The sequence below is a fragment of the Artemia sp. Qi Xiang Cuo genome, chromosome 8 (genome assembly GCF_049724085.1).
Source record: "Artemia sp. Qi Xiang Cuo chromosome 8, ASM4972408v1, whole genome shotgun sequence".
In the NCBI taxonomy this organism is placed as follows: Eukaryota; Metazoa; Arthropoda; class Branchiopoda; order Anostraca; family Artemiidae; genus Artemia; species Artemia sp. Qi Xiang Cuo.
The window spans coordinates 43,642,170-43,664,077 of NC_142801.1; the positions used below are offsets into that span (position 1 = coordinate 43,642,170).

At 34.5% G+C, this 21,908-nt stretch overlaps 1 protein-coding gene across 1 annotated transcript in view; it reads left to right on the forward strand.

Moving 5' to 3' along the window:
• The first annotated feature begins 6,062 nt into the window (after positions 1 to 6,062).
• Positions 6,063 to 21,908, forward strand: part of LOC148949439 (UDP-glucosyltransferase 2-like) — a 50,030-nt gene continuing 34,184 nt past the window's right edge. The window contains exon 1 of the mRNA XM_089093464.1: positions 6,063 to 6,899. Coding sequence (XP_088949590.1) covers positions 6,063 to 6,899 — 837 coding nt within the window. The remainder of the gene's footprint in view (positions 6,900 to 21,908) is intronic.

Sequence of the window (21,908 nt, forward strand, 5' to 3'; positions counted from 1 at the left end):
TCTATACGTAACTATTTTTGGCCCAAGTTGAGGAGCGTGCTCATTAAAGACGAAAAATGGAATTTTATAAATTATTTTAACTTAAAATTGTCTTTGAGTTATTGTTCTTTTTTTCAAAATAGGAAATGTTAAACAAACCCCTGTTTTATATAGATGCTACTTTTTCTTTTTGATGATACAAAAGCATTTAAGAGAAACCGTATCTTTTAATTTGACGGTACAACAGAAAAATGTGGGATGGAGGGATTGAATACTTGATACATTTAAACTTGTATGTCTAAAAAAAAACTTAGAAACTTTTTTAGGGTAGGCTTGTTCGAATTATCATTCTAAAAGCAATAAAACTTCCCATAGATGGTTCTTAAAACTACCTATAGTGAGACAAAAAATAATGAGCAATGATACAAATCTTTTCTATTTAATCTGACTATATCTTACCTTATTGGGTTTTATGCTCACAATAATCCGTGTAGCTCCAGTATTAAATACTCGAACTACTCTATGGAAGATATATATATATATATATATATATATATATATATATATATATATATATATATATATATATATATATATATATATATATATATATCTTTAACCAAACGCATGCACGTACGTTCGTTTTTTAAGGGTATCAGGAGAGGGGTACCTAAAAAAAGACGCAAGGAGCTGGTTGATCATATAAGAAATTCAAGAAACTAGTGGAAAATTGAAGGAATCGTGATTTTTGAAAGTTGAGTGACCGGAGATCCCCCTCCTTTGTAGACATGTCTGCTCACATGATAATAGGAATTATTCCATGGATAGGAAGTAATTATCCTTTTGCTTATGCGATTTAATTCGTTTAATATGTTTATATAAAAACGCACATAACTATAGTACGGAAGAACATAGATTTTTTGCGTGATTAACCAACAAAGAGGATTTCATACTTTGAATATTCAAAATGGAAAAAAGATATGACCCATCAGCTAATTGTAATAATAATTGTAGTTACTGAATATGGAGGTTTCGGTGTAAAGAATAATTGAAGATGCATATCATGAAATGGAATAAAAGCTATTAAATGTGGATATACCAAAGGGTGTCTCAAAAAGAACAGTGGACTTGAATCTACGATAAATTGAGTCTATTTATTTGAAAGAATAAAAAAAAACGATACTTATCTCTTCCAGGAGATGTCGAGATTATCCTTGAAACACAATTTCGGGGATATGACCCCCTTCCCCACGCTAGCCCTACAAGCAAATAATTTCTGAGACCATACTGGCTAATCAGGATAAAACATAAAATCGCAAAGAAAGGAAGAAAACAAGGAGAGATCACAGCCAGCGAAGAAATTGAAAAATTATGCAAATATTTCGGTTAAGACCTCCGCTTGACCGTCCTCAGTGCAGAATAAACCTGATAAAAATCTATAAAACCAAACCTTAAAACAAAACACAAAACTAAAACTGGACGACCCTTTGTCAGTAACGGTGAAATAGTTTTTTATATTTTTATCAGTTTTATTCTGCGCTGAGGACGGTCAAGCGGAGGTCTTGACCGAAATTTTTGCATAGTTTTTCAATTTTTTCACTGGCTGTTAATTGTTCTCGTTTTCTTCCTTTCTTCGCGATTTCGTTTTAGTCCTACACGCGCTCGTTCTTTCAAAGAAATTAACCATGACTTGCTCAAACATGTCCCCGTCAACTTCGTTGGGGCCCCCTTGAATTTCTTGTTTGAGTTCCAACAGATTATGGGGTTTACTCTTGTAAACTCGTGCCTTCGTGTATCCCATAGAAAAATTCACGTTTGATACTTTGATGCTGGATCTAACCCGTCCAACATCCCTTCCTCTGAAAAACCCTCCTTGAACTGTAATCATACAATGATTACATTCTGTTAGACTAGAGAACCATTGCAGCAAAACATAACAGAGGAATTTCGCACGATGAGTTAAATGTCAGGTGGCACGGTTTTTTGAAGAAAAGAGCTATCAGTCTTGAAAACTATAGAGGCTTTTTAGTTGGCTATTAAATTGTTAAAGCCAGTAAACAGCGTGACCAAATATATTAAGCTTGTTATTTACGTAAAACTTAAAACTGAACAAAAGGAGACGTAGTCTTCTATACTGCGTGAATTGTTCGCGAAGCAACTTGGGACAATATTGACAAAAGGAATTATTAATTTGTTGGTCTAAGTTAAAGACGAACTTAATGCTATTTGGTCGTATTTTTAATATTTTACCATTCCGTTGACTCGATCTTTAATGCCCGGTCATTCTATTGACTAGTTTCAGAAAATACCCAGAACTCTCAAAAGCCTCATATGCTCATCGTGATGAAATACTTTTTTTGTGGGACAATTTGGCGAAAAGTTACGTGAATATAAGATTGATAGTTGTTGCAGGACCATTGTTTTCTACATGGACTTCATCAGATCAGTGGTGGATCCGTGGGTATAGGGTTGCAATCTATGCGTTGGCACAATCCCTAAGTTTGGCTGTAGTCTTCACTTATGACAGAACGCAACGCAAATATGTTGAAAGAAAAATGTAACTAAACTTTTAGGTAGCCCCACTCGTCTCTAAAAATCCTAGATCTGCTTCTGCATTGGCTATATATTAGAGGACTTCCGAGGGTATAAACAAATTTTCTAGTGAGAAATTCAAACAGTCCACTTTCTATGTGAAAGGATGGTTGACCTTTACCTAGACAATTTGCTTTATCTTGTTTCATAATAAAAAGGAGAAGCAGCTGACGACTACCATCAGTCTGGTCACGTTTTATGTAGAGTAGTTTAAAAATTGGTCTGAAATTAAACCCTTAGCAATAGGTTTGTAGATGCCCTATGGAAACTTTGAGGTGTTTCGCATGCTATTTCATACAATGATGTCTAGAAGAATTATTTGTCACGATTGAAATATTTTTGAAAAAGTTTCCTAGTGTTCAGACCACAGTAAACAGGTTCTAAGACTACACTGGTTGTACATGCCGAATGAAAAAGCGAAGAAGTAAAAAAATGAAGAAACAAAAAGATGAAACAACAAAAACGGCTAATAAAAAACAGAGATGGGGAAATTTTCATAAATCCAATTTGTAATAATCTAATAAATAGAAAGTCATCATTATAAAAAAGGATCAGATAGTCGTGTTAATACAAATGGAATGATTAGACAGGTTGCAACGGTATGTATAGAATCCGGGCCCAATCCACTTTATGAATTGCCACTTCATTTGTTTTGATTTTCAGTCACCTTTTCGCTTCCATCGCCAAAAGGTGGCTTTTTTCTTTCTTATTTTAATTCAAGTTTTTGTATATTTATTTTTAGCACTGAAGGCAGCTTAGGGAAGGTCCTTACACAAATATCTGCTTTGTTTTCGTTATTCAGTGGCCGACAATTATCCTTTTTGTTACTTAGTATTTTTGTTTCTTTTTTATTTTATTTCTTTTTTTTGTTCTTCGTTTGTCGTACGTTCAGACCACAGGATTCAAGACTCATGGAACTCTAAACTTTGAAGACGGATTGGGTATTGTTTCCGCTTCATCTGTATCGCAACAAATTCGTCCCCTTCATGGCTTGGGGAGCAAAGAGTGAGCGAGACAATCTTCAGTAAGATGGCTGTCTTTTGCCCTTTAGCTGTCTGCTTTTGAGGATTTTTGAATAGACGAAAATATAAATGCGAGTAAAGGCAGCTATTGCATGGTCCACCTTCTGGTTCCCAAAATATAAAAAGTAATTAAAATTTTCGATGACCATTGGTAACATTTTTTTTGTCAGTATCCACAGCTTTTCAAAAATTTCGAAAGGAAGGGAGCTCTTTTATAAGAAATATGATAAGAGTGATCTTTAATTACAGACAATAGCTTTGTTATTGTAGGAAGCAAATTACTTAGTCATGATGTGTATTAGCATGGCCGTATCCAGGGGGGCGTTTCCGGATTTGGACCCTCAAAATATTTTGTCTGATTCGTAAAAACGTAACAAAAATGCATATAAACAAATTTTTTATGCATTTTTTGATTTCCCCCCCCCCCCCCAAAAAAAAAAGGAAGAAATACCCTTCCTAGCAAGAATAATGGACACATCCCTGCATATTAGACTAAGAGATGCCGTATATTAAGTTTATGGGAAGAACCATGTAGTTTTGGAAGGGGAGAGGTGTCGACAAAATTTTCAAGATTAGATTAATACTGGGAAATGCCATTAAAACTCTTTAGTTCTAGGTCTTATAGATTATGAACAGGCATTTGATTTTGCTGATAGTAAAACTTCAGTAAAGGTCGTATCCTTGCCGGTATACAAAAAAGTACATTAAAGTGATTAATGCTATGCAAGGTAGTACATTTGCTACGGTTAAGGTGGAAAGTGAGGTTAATAGTTTGTTCAGCGAGAAGTCAAGAGTTTAGCAGGCCTGTGTCCTATCTCCGCTTATACTTATGAATTTGATGGACTTCGTCCTAAGGAACGCGGTAAAAGCTAGCAGAACATGGCATGAAATGAGATTGTAAAACTCTTCTAGACATAGACTACTAAGATGATTTCAATGTCCTAGATAAAATGTTTATTGAAATGAACATATTTTTGAAGGTATTGAAAGTACGGGGGTGCAAGAAAAACTTTGAAAATTAATGTTAAGAAGACAAAGTCTCTTAGACTAGGAATAAATGAGAAGGAAGAGATGATTTTAGGGGACGAAAAAATCTATCAAGTGCATAGCTTCACTCACCTGGTTAATATTATTAGTAAAGATGGTCAAAAAAATAGTGAAAAATATATAGTGAAAATATAATTTGTAAATAGCCTAGCCCAGAGGTCTTTTTTTTTTGCAGTTGAAAATTTTTCGGAAGGGTAGGAAGATAACTTTGCGAACTAAGTTTAAAATATTGAAAGCCGCAATAATGATAGTGGCGAGTTGTGGCTTTGGAACGCGGGTGCTTTGAAAGGCCGAGGAAGTCTTATAAATTTGTCCAAGGGAGTTGTGTAAGGACTTGCTCGGTACTCGTTTGATTGACCGTATATTAAGCAGTAAGCTTGACAAAAGCATGGTTCGACCCCACTTTCTTGACCCATAATAAAAGAAAGGTTAAGATGGCTAGGCCAAGCTCTATGGATTAAGGAAGTCAGATTGCACTTTTTGGCCGCCCAGATAATCCAATACAAAAGCAGGTAGTCTCGGATGGGATGAAAAGAGGTCATAAGAAAAGGTTTGAAGAAAATTGAAACTGCATGGGAACGGTTAAGAGTGAACCGTTGAATAGATCGGGATGGAAGAGGAAAATTTGCAGCTATGCTGGCCGCACGCGGGTTGGTTCTGCTGTAAGTTATTAGTACCAGTAGTATCCAAAATGAATGAAATCTTGCAAAGAACCGGAAAGCACTTGAAAAACAAAAAAAGAAAAACATTTCTGAGAACACTTACAAGGCACTGGAACTTCAAAGGCAAGATTAAGCTATTGGCTATCAAGCTACTGACAAAAAAATTTGCAGAAAGAGACAAGTAAGAACTCTGCTAAAAAGAAAAAAAAACATAAGAATAACTGAAAAAAGAGCAGGGAAGAATTCAGATTTCATTAAGCTTATTTGCTTGTTGCACATTAATAAACTATCTAACAATAGAAGTGAACTGTCATGACTTTAAAGGAACTAGGAGGCAAAATTCGCCAAAAATTGTCTATATATATATATATATATATATATATATATATATATATATATATATATATATATATATATATATATATATATATATATATATAATCTTATTGTAACAACTATATGTCTGTTTCAATTAATTGAACTATTAATAATTGTGTATATATATGTTTATATATTTTTCCTCGAAATCGTTACATAGTTTTTTTTTTCCCTAAAACTGGTATATTGACATATCTGGTCGCAACACCGATCTAACTAGGTCAAAACTTTAAGAAATAATGCGTTTCAGCCAAAGCTCGTTAAACAGTTTACCGAATTAAATCTGCTAGTTACTACAGTGAGCCTTACTTATCTACAACTAGACTATGACCATATTGATAATATGAAAGATAGCGTTAGAAGAACAATTTCCAGATAAAAAATGACGTTAGTTGCAATGAAGCTTCTGGCGTGTCTTGTGAAATTTTTTAGTTTTAACTTAGTTGTTGCATCGAATATTTTAATATTTGAACCTCTTGGTTCCAAAAGTCATAAAAATGTATTTAAGACTATATCGTATGCGCTTTTAGAGGGGGGTCATAATGTCACATTTTATACATATTTAACAGATGAAGTTTTCTTACAAAGAGGTGGAAGAGAATTGATCGTTGAAGATCTTAACTTCGAAAAGCTTATGAATAATTTTCCTAGTTTCTTTGATTTACGGTTAAACGGTGGCTGGGCTAAGTTCAAGCAAATCGCTAATCTGGGTACATTTGCTGATGTTGTAGCAACTAAAGTTTATGATAGTCAAAAGCTGAAAGAAATAATGAAAGAAGATTTTGATCTAATTGTTCATTCACTTTTATTTAGCGATGCTTTTCTCCCAATTATCAAGCATTGGGATTGTCCATTTGTATACTTAAGCCCATCTGGAATGCCTCCGGGCATGGCCCACTACTTTGGTGGTTCGGAAGAATATGCTACCTATCCTGGTACATTTACATCATTCACTCCAAATATGACATTTTTACAACGAGTTGTTAATTTTATTGGAGGTGAGGTAATGGGGAAAATGATGGACCATCTGTTTTTTACTAGTGGTAAACGACATGCTGAAAGAATCGGACTAGAATGCGACTCTTTTGAAGAAATGAGAAAAAATGCAAGTCTGGTTTTCTTGAATACGGATGTTTCAACGCATAACATACGCAATTTCCCAAATACTGTAATTCAAGTCGGTGGAATGCACTGTAGACCAGCAAATCCTTTGCCAATGGTAAGTTTCAAATATAAATATATTATTCTAATTCAACTCTGTTCATCAAGGGCTATTTAATAACTGTGATAAAACTGGATGCCATTTTCAAATTTTACTAGAAAACAAAAAAGGAAAATCATAATCAGGCGTTTTGTCCAAGGGACATACATAAGTATGCCCTTCTTAGAAGTAAATGGGTACTCTCGCTGATTTTTGCAAATATCTCCTTTTCAATCTTGTGGCTGATAATCACTTGCTCTCTTTTTATCCCTTTAATGGTTACTGTAACAAGATTTTGACTGTACTGTTTGATTTCATATATGAATCTTTTCCAGATTTGTAGTAAAATACCGGTAAAATCAGAGATGTTTCTTCTTTGTTACTGCAACCAAACTGTTTTCATAGATTTTTTTTTAATATACGAAATGAACTTGAAAAAAGGGTTTTTAGAAAAAGGTTTGAAATTTTGCTCTCTTTGGGATATTTCTGTGGGTTCGCACACTTGCAATTGCATATAAACCGGAATGCACCATACATCAAGACAATAGCCTTAGTTCTGACGCGTTCAAGATAAGTCTACGGAGGTCTCATAGCTTAAATAGTTAGTTACAATAATTTTAACTTTATGTTCTGTGTCTTTGAATCCCTCGGTTTCTTTTTAATGAATTAAAATAAAATCACAGGATACAGCTTTTAAAGTAGGCTACTTGAAGTCCATGGAGAGCGAATCACAACCCGTAGCAACAGAAAGTTCAAAACACCCATTGAAAAATACTATCCGGTGAAAAAAATTCTTTGCTTAAAGGTGAAACCTATTATACATCTTCATCTTAATAGTACAAGTTTATTGTTGAATCAAATCTTGATGTGTTCTGAAAACAAGCTTGAAACCTCTCAGAAATAGAGGCGGACTGAAATGAGAACTGCCCCAACAGAATCACCATGGTCGAAAACCCAAAACTGGAGGTCTTGAGCCCCTCGTCTTCAATAACAAGGACAGCAACTTTTTTTCTTTTTTTTGCCATTGCTAGCAAATTACAACAAGATCGTAAAGAGATATTTAATGGATCACTTAAAAAGCTTGGTCTTATCTTCATTCTTTTTATTAATTCTCCTTAATAACGCCATAGTAAAGTGCTATATGGACCAAAAATGGTGCTTTTTGGTGTCATTTGTGGAGCTGAAAGACCGGTAAGCATAACAAGGGTGACTTAGTTTCTTTTCAAAACGCGTTTTGAAAAGAAATTCCTGATGAAAAAAAAATTGTCTGAATGTTATTCAAAAATTACAGCTATTATTTATGTTTACGAAAATTTAATAAAAAATTTCGTAAATGTAAGAAAAGTTAAATGCGAAAACAATTTGTCGGAATCATAGGCAGCGCAATAGCGCTGCCTAAAAAAGAGCGAAGTGGATACACCCCCCCCCTCCCGCGCCCATCTTTCCCAAAAACAGCCAGTCGACATTTTCAAATAGCCATTTTGTTTAGCATAGTTAAAAGGTCCAGTGACTGTCTTTGGGAATGTCAACTCCCCATGGCCTTCGGGACAAAGGCTGTAAGCTGTGCAATTCGCCTTTGTTTACATATAGCATTTTATTGAGGAAAGTGCCGTTCGACCTTTAGTTTTCAAAAAGACAATGGACATTCAGGCAAGGCCGTATCAAGGGGGGGGGGGTACCCCCCCCCGAAATTTTTGACCGAGTCGAAAATTAGTAAAACCTAGGTAAAAATCAGTAAAATTAGTCGAAAACTGAGTCGAAAATTAGTACCCCCCCCCCCCCGAAAAAGTCAAAAATTAGTAACCCCCCCCGAAAAAGTCAAAAATTAGTAACCCTCCCCCCCCCCCCGAAAAAAATCCTGGATCCGCCCTTGCATTCAGGTGAGCCTTTCAGAGAATATTGAGGGGAGTATTGAAATAAATCAAAAAACATTGTGTGCATATGGGCTGTCAAAATGGCCTAACTCAGGAATGACTGAGTATATTAATTTGGAAGTTTCATGAAATGATTAAGGAGATCATCCGTTGACCAAAAAGACCGAAACCACTTTGTAGTGTACTACTGTACTATGTACTACTGCTTCTGTAGCGATTACTACCAAAGCTGAGGGTATTGAAGTGAAAATATGACGAAATATTGAAGAGAAAGTTAAACTAAATCAAAACATACTGTGTGCATACAGATTGTTAAAAAGGCGTATCAGCAATATTTTGGAACGGCTTACCGTATCAAGATGAAAATTCCAAAGCATCATGAGGGGGATGTTCAACTAATCAAAAGGTAAAATGTACAGTCTGCCACTGCTATCAATACTGCTGCTAACTACTGTTACTACTACTACTAATACAACACTACTATTACTAATACTTTTCCTACTACTCGTATTAGTCTTAGTAGTACTAGTCGTAGTAGATGCGGTGGTAGTCGTAGCAGTAGTAATTACAGTAGTACATGTTTTATTAGTCTTATTACTAGAGGTTGTAGCAGTATTTCTTGAAAATAAACAGGAAGAATAATAGACATGCGTCAAAAGTAATAGTAGGCGTGGCAGTAGCAGTGGTATTAGTAGCAGTAGTGGTCAAATTAGTAATCTTCGTAATAGAATTAGTCATGGTAATGGTAGCAGCGGTAGTCGTAGTTCACTGTCTTAGTTCAAAGAGTGAAGAGCTAAACAAGTTTTAGATTGAATTGGATATAGTCCTTGCTGTAATCTTGCAGTAATCTTGCTGTGTGAAAAACCAAGCACATATTACAAACGTGAGTACTTTGGGGTGGAAAATTGGAACATTTAGTTGTTGAAGTGTGTTACCTGAAGTGTCCCTCCCCCTCGTGACTGCAGATTGTAAAATGGCCAAATTCAAACCGTTCGATCTTGTCCTAGCTTCATTTCAGGGATACCCCTTATGACCATCAGTAGTTATTAAAACCACCAAAGACCAGAAAAATCAAGCTAGATATCTAGTCTTTTGCTACGGTACCAACTCTGAGCATAATATAGTTGAAGTACAACTGGAATGAGCACTTCAAAGAAGCTTGTACAAGGACAGATAAAGATATAAATAAGGCTTTTGAACTTTTGAAGAGCAGTGCTTATTCCCTGATATTTTCAAGAGTAAGAGTAAAACCTACTTGTCTCTACCCACTAAAACTAAAGCAAAATCCAGCCTAGCGCCGTCAACTCAGACTTCTGCAGCAGCATCAACTTTAAAGGAAATAATAAATGAAACTCAAGAGGAACTAATGAATAGTAAGTTAAACCTAATGAATGACATTTCTCGTGTCGTATCAGACACAATGAAAGATCGCCGAGCTTCGGAAGTTATCAGTGAAGATATTGTGAACGAAGTTTATAATTCTATTTGAAAAAATTGAAACAACCCTTCAAAGAGTCGTTTAATGATATGAACTTGCTTAAAAATAAAATTTCTAAAATAGAAGACAGGGTTGACCAACTTGAGCAGGATACCTTATTTGGTACCCAAATTTTCTGTGAAACCAAACCCCAATGTGGAATTGATGGATAATCTTAATGAAGTGATAACCCAAATCATGGGCTTGCAAGATTTCAAAAAAATGGACCTCTTAAAGGCTAATCGATTCCGTATGCCTGCTACTCAAACTGAGAATGTGGTAAGTCAGGTGTATTTGTGTCTGAAAACCTAACTAAAAAGCGTCGCGATCTATTAAACGCGGCTCGCAGCACCTTTGGCCCAAGAAGTGTTTGGTCTGATCATGGACAAGTTCTAGCGAAAAATAAATTATTTGCGTGAATGCATTAGTATGTAACTTGTTTGTATTTTTCTTGATTTGTAAATGCATTCCTCAGGTCATTACTTTTCATTTTTTTTCACAATTTAATTTTCATTCCGTTTCATTTTTTACTGTATTTATTTTTATTTTTTTTTCACTTTTGTTTCTCTTTCTGTGCTAATGGTTCATTCCAATAATATCTTCTGTGCAATTAGTTATTTATGGGTTTGTAATGCTTTGCCAGGTCTTTCTTTTGCAATCGATTTAAGTAAAGATTTCTTTTTGGTTTATCTGGTGACTTAAATAGACTCCAAGTAAAACCTGCTTTTGTGAATATTTTAAGCCGTGAGAGTCGCCTTTACGAACTCGAAAATAATCCTTTTGATGTAATTAGTATCGTAAATAATTCTGTGGGTCAGGCTAATCAAAATCCAATTGATATAAACCCTATTTGTAATAGTAAATATATTTCGGATTTGGGGGGAGAGGAGGTTACAGCTTAACATTCAGGATCTCTCCTCGTCAATAGATTGTCAATAGATTGAACAAATTGTTTCGGATGGACAGCCTGATATTATGGGTTTATGTGAGACGTTTTTGGATTCTGGCAATAAAATGCTATTGGATATCCATGGTTACAAAATGGAACGTATAAACCGCTGCGAGATGGCTAAAGAAGGTCTTGCCATATATATATATCTTGCAATTTGCATAATTGCTTGCGTGATGATTTATCAAGGAATTTTGAAGGTATTTTCGAGTCTCAATTTATAAAAATTAAATCTAATGGTATTGATCTAATCAAAGGGAATATTTAAGTAGAATAGATCTATGCAGTTCTATGGCCCCTCCGTACCAAACAGGTTTTTCTGGAAAGTTTCAAAGTTCACTGCCTTTTTGGTGATAAGCTCAAAAAAAACCAGCACGTCTTGTTTTCAGAGCAGGAATGACGCAGTTTCAAAGTTCATTTTTGATCTGGTTAAGTGGGTATAATCTGGTTTGGTTTGCTATTGCGAGAGGACTCAAGCGATTTCTTTCTTTGTCATGAGATTTACGTAATTAATTAAACCCGTATTATAAAACCAGCGTGTCTTGTTTCGTTGTAATGCAATTATTTTTTGTATATACAAAAAGGGGTAATGAGATATGCGAGCATTTGCCAAAAACGGGTAATTAATGTTGAAAAGGGTAATTACTTCTTTAGTTTACGAGATTTGCGAATTTTTTGCGAAAAGATCTCAGGTACCTACGGATTCAGTTACACGGGGATTAGTTAAATGAGGTCAAGTTGCAGGGGGGGTTCAATAGCACGAGGGATTGCAATTATTTTTTGTATATACAAAAAGGGGTAATGAGATATGCGAGCAGTTGCAAAAAAGGGGTAATTAATGTTGAAAAGGGTAATTACTTATTTAGTTTACGAGATTTGCGAATTTTTTTGCGAAAAGATCTCAGTTACATACGGATTCAGGTACACGGGGATTAGTTAAATGAGGTCAAGTTGCATGAGGGGTTCAATAGCACGAGGGGTTCAGTTGCATGGAGGAGTTCAGAAGCTTGGGATTCAGTTACATGGGGTCGATGGTCGTTATAATACACAAGTTCTATTTGAACAGTGTTGTGAGATCCCCTACCACACCCCCAAAGGACTCCGATACCTCCCAAACCAACCCCTGTATTAGCGAAGTTACTCTGTGGTCGTTTCATCTTTGGTATTATTTGATTAATTGACTGTTTGATCAATGACAATAACGTTTGATAGATTTTTTTTTACGTGAAATACTCTAGTTTCTTTTCTTAGTTTTGAAAACATTTTGGAAGAAACTAAATTTCAGTTGGTGTGGGGGGGAGGGGAGGAGGGGGCAAAATGAGGTCTGGGGTGAAAATTTGGTCTGAGAGAGGCAGTTGTCCCCTCTGTCCCATAGGAAATTACGCTCCTCAACCCAGCCCCTTGCCACTTACTGACAGGGGTGAATCCGGGGAGAGGGTTAAAAGTTCAAGTGCCCTGTTTAAGCGACCAAAAAACTGAAGGGGCAACTAAGCTCCATTCAATGCTCAATTTCCCCAAAGTTATAGGGGTCGTGTGTGTCTCTTTGGGCTATGTGTATCTCTTTGGGAGCGTTTGAATCTTTTGGTTACTAAAGTATTATATTTTTATCATGTTTTAGGATATTCGATTAGGATTAACTTAACTTCATTCCTTGAGTGTTGTCGGGAGTAACACGTAAGTACCAAATTTTGAGTTCATTGCAGGGGATTTTCCACAATGAGAATTCCCAACCAACCCAAACCGGGTATTAGCGAAGTTAATCGGTGATCGTTTAATCGTTGGTAATATTTTATTAAATTACTGTTTGATCAATGACAAAAACGTTTGATAGATTTTTTTTACGTGAAATACTCTAGTTTCTTTTCTTAGTTTTGAAAACATTTTGGAAGAAACTAAATTTCAGTTGGGGTGGGGGGGGAGGAGGGGGCAAAATGAGGTCTGGGGTGAAAATTTGATCTGAGAGAGGCAGTTGTCCCCTCTGTCCCATAGGAAATTACGCTCCTCAACCCAGCCCCTTGCCACTTACTGACAGGGGTGAATCCGGGGAGAGGGTTAAAAGTTCAAGTGCCCTGTTTAAGCGACCAAAAAACTGAAGGGGCAACTAAGCTCCATTCAATGCTCAATTTCCCCAAAGTTATAGGGGTCGTGTGTGTCTCTTTGGGCTATGTGTATCTCTTTGGGAGCGTTTGAATCTTTTGGTCACTAAAGTATTATATTTTTATCATGTTTTAGGATATTCGATTAGGATTAACTTAACTTCATTCCTTGAGTGTTGTCGGGAGTAACACGTAAGTACCAAATTTTGAGTTCACTGCAGGGGATTTTTCACAAGGAGAATTTTCCATGGGGAGGGAATTTTCCAGGAGGTGAATTGCTACAAGTTTCGTCCACTAGCCTGAACGATGGAAATTCAATAGCTCAGAATTGGGGTCTTAGTCCACCAGCCTGAACGGTGGAAATTCACTAGCTCAGAATTGGGGTCTTAGTCCACCAGCCTGAATGGTAAGGATCGACACGGCTCAATAGTTCAGATTTTTCTCAAAGAGATGAAAAAAATTTAAAGTTCTGTTCCAAATATTTTCCTGGAAGAAGAAAAGTTCAACTTTGATTCTGAATTTTCTTAATGAAAATGAAATAAGTTATTGATCAATTCTATTTTCCCAAAATAATATCAAAAACACAATTGGCTGAAATAAAAGCGGAAAAAAAAGCTCTTAATAGAAATTTTTAAGTGTGAAGTCCTATTTTTAAGAATAAATTATACAAACGGTCCCTTTGGGCCCTGGGGGGGGGGGGGATCCCCTTCGTATACGTAATAATTCTCTTCGTTCTAAGTTTTAATTTTGCTCCTTACTTTCAGTTGAAAAAACTTTTTTTAATTTATTGTATTATCGTTTTCTAAATAATGCCAGTAAATCTGACCTCCATCTCCACGGAAAAATCCCTCCCTCCCCCTTCAAAAAAAAAAAGTTAGTCTGAAGTTGATTGTCTGAAAAGTATTTTTTCGGGGGAGATACACGATTGGCTGAAACAATTTATTGTGTTCGTGGTAACGAACTGTAAGTAAGGATTGACACGGCTCGATAGTAACCGAAAAACTCTAAAAAACCAATAACCCTACTTCGGAAGTTTCAAGCTCCTATCTGCAAAAATGTGGAATTAATTTCTTGAAGTAATTGATGCTTAATGGAGAAAAAGGTGAAATTTATAGGTTTTATGCACAGGTGTTTTGGATTTGCCAAGATTTAAATGTTAAGATTGATAACATTTTTTGTGTTTGTGCTAACGAACTGTAAGTAAGGAGCGACACGACTCAATAGTTACCGAAACTCTAAAAACCAATAACCCTACTTCGGAAGTTTCAAGCTCCTATCTGCAAAAAATGTGGAATTAATTTCTTGAAGTAATTGATGCTTAATGGAGAAAAAGGTGAAAATTATAGGTTTTATGAAATTGATCGTAAGACTTAAATTATTCTATCAGATACGTTGGCACTTTAAGATGAAATTTGACTCGCATATGCTTGCGGGTATTAAGCGTTTGAATCTGATAAGAAGAGAGAGACTTAATTTCCAAGATATAAGGTATAAAATACCTTAAGAATGGGATGATATACATTCAGTTCCAAGATGATAGGACTGTTTGACACCGAATTTATCAGTTTGAAAAAATCATCTTGCGGTGTTATATTCGAATGTGCTTTTTTATTATTGTCTATGGATCTCAAAGAAATTGACTGTTATCATTGGTTAGTGAACTATAATCTGTTTGAGTATGATAAAAGCTTGTGGAGTACTACATTACGTTATATAAACAGACTGGGATTCTATGATAGAGTGATTACACCACTTAATAATACTGGTCAGGAACTGAGAAATGTCCAGGAGGAAGTCAGTGAAATTTGCAGCTTTTTCGGAGTTGAAGCGCTCTATGTAAAGGGCAATGTACCGACAGATAAAGTTTTAATTCAAAAGTGTGACCCTAGGATTCCACTTTTCAATCTAGAAGAGTTTAAGTGTCCTAAATTTGAAGGGGGCTATCACCGTCCTGAAGACGAGGTTAGGTTCTTCGCAGAGTGGATACCTAAGAATATACCTGATCGTGAAAAATCCATAAGACATGTTAAAAACTATCCTACATCATGGGACCATCGTTTGTGGATGTTTAAGAGTGAACTCTAAGTACTATTTTCGTGTAAAAGTTTGTTGTTGTTGTTTTTTTTCTAAAAAAAAAAAATCTGTTAATACATTTAATCAATAAATATCTTTAAGATTAACCCCTTCATGTTATTTAGAATAGTTCTATTGTAAGCAAGTAACAAACTCTTTCCTGAAGTCACCTCTTGGATACACAATACAGAAATTTTCATTAAAGAAATTATGAAAAAATTGTAAGTAAGTAATAAATTCTTTCTTGAAGTCACCTCTGGGATACACAATACAGAAATTTTCATTAAAGAAATTATGAAAAAATTGTAAGTAAGTAGCAAATTCTTTCTCGAATTCATCTGCTGGATAAACAAAGACATTTCGTTCAAGAAATTATGACAAAATTCTAAGTAAGTAAAAAACTCTTTTTTGTTTGTTACTGTGATCACAACTATGCTTTATTAATAAAATATCTTATTGAATTTATGGTTTATTTTTATTGGCTTGAAAAAAAAAAAAAACGAAAATACTAAAACAAGTAAAAACTCACTGTAATAAAAAAACAACTGATGTTATAACGACTATTTTTTATCAATAAAATATTTTAATGCATTTAATGTAAATTATGAATGGATTGGAAAAACACGAAAATACTACTATGAAATTGATCATAAGACTTAAATTATTCTATGTTCGTTACTACGAACACAATAAATTGTTTCAGCCAATCGTGTATCTCCCCCGAAAAAATACTTTTCAGACAATCAACTTCAGACTAACTTTTTTTTTTTTTTGAAGGGGGAGGGAGGGATTTTTCCTTGGAGATGGAGGTCAGATTTACTGGCTTTATTTAGAAAACTATAATACAATAAATTAAAAAAAGTTTTTTCAACTTAAAGTAAGGAGCAAAATTAAAACTTAGAACGAAGAGAATTATTACGTATACGAAGGGGATCCCCCCTCCAGGGACCACAGGGACCATTTCTATAATTTAGTCTGAAAAATAGGACTTCACACTTAAAAAGTTCTATTAAGAGCTTTTTTTTTCCGCATTTATTTCAGCCAATTTTGTTTTTGATATTATTTTGGGAAAATAGAATTGATCAATAACTTATTTCATTTTCATTAAGAAAATTCAGAATCAAAGTTGAACTTTTCTTCTTCCAGGAAAATATTTGGAACAGAACTTTAAATTTTTTCATCTCTTTGAGAAAAATCTGAACTATTGAGCCGTGTCAATCCTTACTTACAGTTCGTTACCACGAACACAATAAATCGTTTCAGCCAATCGTGTATCTCCCCCGAAAAAATACTTTTCAGACAAACAACTTCAGACTAACTTTTTTTTTTTGAAGGGGGGAGGGAGGGATTTTTCCGGGGAAATGGAGGCCAGATTTACTGGAATTATTTCATCTTAAAGTGCCAACGTATCTGATAGAATAATTTAAGTCTTATGATCAATTTCATAAAACCTATAATTTTCACCTTTTTCTCCATTAAGCATCAATTACTTCAAGAAATTAATTCCACATTTTTGCAGATAGGAGCCTGAAACTTCCGAAGTAGGGTTATTGGTTTTTAGAGTTTCGGTAACTATTGAGTCGTGTCGCTCCTTACTTACAGTTCGTTAGCACAAACACAAAAAATGTTATCACTCTTAACATTTAAATCTTGACAAATCCAAAACACCTGTGCATAAAACCTATAATTTTCACCTTTTTCTCCATTAAGCATCAATTACTTCAAGAAATTAATTACACATTTTTGCAGATAGTAGCTTGAAACTTCCGAAGTAGTGTTATTGGTTTTTAGAGTTTTTCGGTTACTATTGAGCCGTGTCGATCCTTACTTACAGTTCGTTACCACGAACACAATAAATTGTTTCAGCCAATCGTGTATCTCCCCCGAAAAAATACTTTTCAGACAATCAACTTCAGACTAACTTTTTTTTTTTGAAGGGGGAGGAGGGATTTTTCCGTGGAGATGGAGGTCAGATTTACTGGCATTATTTAGAAAACGATAATACAATAAATTAAAAAAAGTTTTTTCAACTGAAAGTAAGGAGCAAAATTAAAACTTAGAACGAAGAGAATTATTACGTATACGAAGGGGATCCCCCCTCCAGGGACCACAGGGACCATTTCTATAATTTAGTCTGAAAAATAGGACTTCACACTTAAAAAGTTCTATTAAGAGCTTTTTTTTCCGCTTTTATTTCAGCCAATTGTGTTTTTGATATTATTTTGGGAAAATAGAATTAATCAATAACTTATTTCATTTTCATTAAGAAAATTCAGAATCAAAGTTGAACATTTCTTCTTCCAGGAAAATATTTGGAACAGAACTTTAAATTTTTTCATCTCTTTGAGAAAAATCTGAACTATTGAGCCGTGTCGATCCTTACTTACAGTTCGTTACCACGAACACAATAAATCGTTTCAGCCAATCGTGTATCTCCCCCGAAAAAATACTTTTCAGACAATCAACTTCAGACTAACTTTTTTTTTTGAAGGGGAGGGAGGGATTTTTCCGTGGAGATGGAGGCCAGATTTACTGGCATTATTTAGAAAACGATAATACAATAAATTAAAAAAAGTTTTTTCAACTGAAAGTAAGGAGCAAAATTAAAAAACTTAGAACGAAGAGAATTATTACGTATACGAAGGGGATCCCCCCCCCTTTGGGGTTAATCTAGGTTCACTTAGACGCGCGCGTCTAAGTGAACCTAGATTAACCCCAAAGGGGGGGATCCCCTTCGTATACGTAATAATTCTCTTCGTTCTAAGTTTTTTAATTTTGCTCCTTACTTTCAGTTGAAAAAACTTTTTTTAATTTATTGTATTATCGTTTTCTAAATAATGCCAGTAAATCTTGCCTCCATCTCCACGGAAAAATCCCTCCCTCCCCCTTCAAAAAAAAAAGTTAGTCTGAAGTTGATTGTCTGAAAAGTATTTTTTCGGGGGAGATACACGATTGGCTGAAACGATTTATTGTGTTCGTGGTAACGAACTGTAAGTAAGGATCGACACGGCTCAATAGTTCAGATTTTTCTCAAAGAGATGAAAAAATTTAAAGTTCTGTTCCAAATATTTTCCTGGAAGAAGAAATGTTCAACTTTGATTCTGAATTTTATTAATGAAAATGAAATAAGTTATTGATTAATTCTATTTTTCCCAAAATAATATCAAAAACACAATTGGCTGAAATAAAAGCGGAAAAAAAGCTCTTAATAGAACTTTTTAAGTGTGAAGTCCTATTTTTCAGACTAAATTATAGAAATGGTCCCTGTGGTCCCTGGAGGGGGGATCCCCTTCGTATACGTAATAATTCTCTTCGTTCTAAGTTTTAATTTTGCTCCTTACTTTCAGTTGAAAAAACTTTTTTAATTTATTGTATTATCGTTTTCTAAATAATGCCAGTAAATCTGGCCTCCATCTCCACGGAAAAATCCCTCCCTCCCCCTTCAAAAAAAAAAGTTAGTCTGAAGTTGATTGTCTGAAAAGTATTTTTTCGGGGGGGGGGGGATACACGATTGGCTGAAACAATTTATTGTGTTCGTGGTAACGAACTGTAAGTAAGGATCGACACGGCTCAATAGTAACCGAAAAACTCTAAAAACCAATAACTCTACTTCGGAAGTTTCAAGCTCCTATCTGCAAAAATGTGGAATTAATTTCTTGAAGTAATTGATGCTTAATGGAGAAAAAAGTGAAAATTATAGGTTTTATGCACAGGTGTTTTGGATTTGTCAAGATTTAAATGTTAAGAGTGATAACATTTTTTGTGTTTGTGCTAACGAACTGTAAGTAAGGAGCGACACGACTCAATAGTTACCGAAACTCTAAAAACCAATAACCCTACTTCGGAAGTTTCAGGCTCCTATCTGCAAAAATGTGGAATTAATTTCTTGAAGTAATTGATGCTTAATGGAGAAAAAGGTGAAAATTATAGGTTTTATGAAATTGATCATAAGACTTAAATTATTCTATCAGATACGTTGGCACTTTAAGATGAAATAATTCCAGTAAATCTGGCCTCCATCTCCACGGAAAAATCCCTCCCTCCCCCCTTCAAAAAAAAAAAGTTAGTCTGAAGGTGATTGTATGAAAAGTATTTTTTCGGGGGAGATACACGAGTGGCTGACACAATTTATTGTGTTCGTGGTAACGAACTGTAAGTACGGATTGACACGGCTCAATAGTTCAGATTTTTCTCAAAGAGATGAAAAAATTTAAAGTTCTTTTACAAATATTTTCCTGTAATAATAAATGTTAAACTTTTATTCTTAATTTTATTAATGAAAATTAAATAATTTATTTATAAAGTATATTTTCCCAAATAATATCACAAAAAAACTGGGCTTTAATAAAAGCGGAAAAAAAAAAAGCTCTTAAAGTAACTTTTTAAGGTTTTATTACAATTTTTAATAATAAATTATATACATGGTCCCTGTGGTCCCTGGAGGGGGGATCCCCATCGTATACGTAATAATTCTCTTCGTTCTAAGTTTTAATTTTGCTCCTTACTTTCAGTTGAAAAAACTTTTTTTAATTTATTGTATTATCGTTTTCTAAATAATGCCAGTAAATCTGACCTCCATCTCCACGGAAAAATCCCTCCCGCCCCCCTCAAAAAAAAAAAGTTAGTCTGAAGTTGATTGTCTGAAAAGTATTTTTTCGGGGGAGATACACGATTGGCTGAAACAATTTATTGTGTTCGTAGTAACGAACATAGAATAATTTAAGTCTTATGATCAATTTCATAGTAGTATTTTCGTGTTTTTCCAAACCATTCATACTTTACATTAAATGCATTCAAATATTTTCTTGATCAAACATAGTCGTGATCACATCAGATGGTTTTGTAGTACAGTGAGTTTTTACTAGTAGTAGTATTTTCGTTTTTTTTTTTTTTTCAAGCTATTAATACTATACCTTAAATGCATTCAGATATTTTCTTAATAAAGCATAGTTGTGATCACAGTAACAAACAATAAAGAGTTTTTTACTTACTTAGAATTTTGTCATAATTTCTTGAACGAAATGTCTTTGTTTATCCAGCAGATGAATTCGAGAAAGAATTTGCTACTTACTTACAATTTTTTCATAATTTCTTTAATGAAAATTTCTGTATTGTGTATCCCAGAGGTGACTTCAAGAAAGAATTTATTACTTACTTACAATTTTTTCATAATTTCTTTAATGAAAATTTCTGTATTGTGTATCCAAGAGGTGACTTCAGGAAAGAGTTTGTTACTTGCTTACAATAGAACTATACTACAGAACATGAAGGGGTTAATCTTAAAGATATTTATTGCTTAAATGTATTAACAGATTTTTTTTTTTTCGAAAAAAAACAACAACAACAAACGTTTACATAAAAATAGTACTTAGAGTTCACTCTTAAACATCCACAAACGATGGTCCCATGATGTAGGATAGTTTTTAACATGTCTTATGGATTTTTCACGATCAGGTATATTCTTAGGTATCCACTGTGCGAAGAACCTAACCTCGTCTTCAGGACGGTGATAGCCCCCTTCAAATTTAGGACACTTAAACTCTTCTAGATTGAAAAGTGGAATCCTAGGGTCACACTTTTGAATTAAAACTTTATCTGTCGGTACATTGCCCTTTACATAGAGCGCTTCAACTCCGAAAAAGCTGCAAATTTCACTGACTTCCTCCTGGACATTTCTCAGTTCCTGACCAGTATTATTAAGTGGTGTAATCACTCTATCATAGAATCCCAGTCTGTTTATATAACGTAATGTAGTACTCCACAAGCTTTTATCATACTCAAACAGATTATAGTTCACTAACCAATGATAACAGTCAATTTCTTTGAGATCCATAGACAATAATAAAAAAGCACATTCGAATATAACACCGCAAGATGATTTTTTCAAACTGATAAATTCGGTGTCAAACAGTCCTATCATCTTGGAACTGAATGTATATCATCCCATTCTTAAGGTATTTTATACCTTATATCTTGGAAATTAAGTCTCTCTCTTCTTATCAGATTCAAACGCTTAATACCCGCAAGCATATGCGAGTCAAATTTCATCTTAAAGTGCCAACGTATCTGATAGAATAATTTAAGTCTTACGATCAATTTCATAAAACCTATAATTTTCACCTTTTTCTCCATTAAGCATCAATTACTTCAAGAAATTAATTCCACATTTTTTGCAGATAGGAGCTTGAAACTTCCGAAGTAGGGTTATTGGTTTTTAGAGTTTCGGTAACTATTGAGTCGTGTCGCTCCTTACTTACAGTTCGTTATCACAAACACAAAAAATTTTATCACTCTTAACATTTAAATCTTGGCAAATCCAAAACACCTGTGCATAAAACCTATAATTTTTACCTTTTTCTCCATTAAGCATCAATTACTTCAAGAAATTAATTCCACATTTTTGCAGATAGGAGCTTGAAACTTCCGAAGTAGGGTTATTGGTTTTTTAGAGTTTTTCGGTTACTATTGAGCCGTGTCAATCCTTACTTACAGTTCGTTACCACGAACACAATAAATTGTTTCAGCCAATCGTGTATCCCCCCCGAAAAAATACTTTTC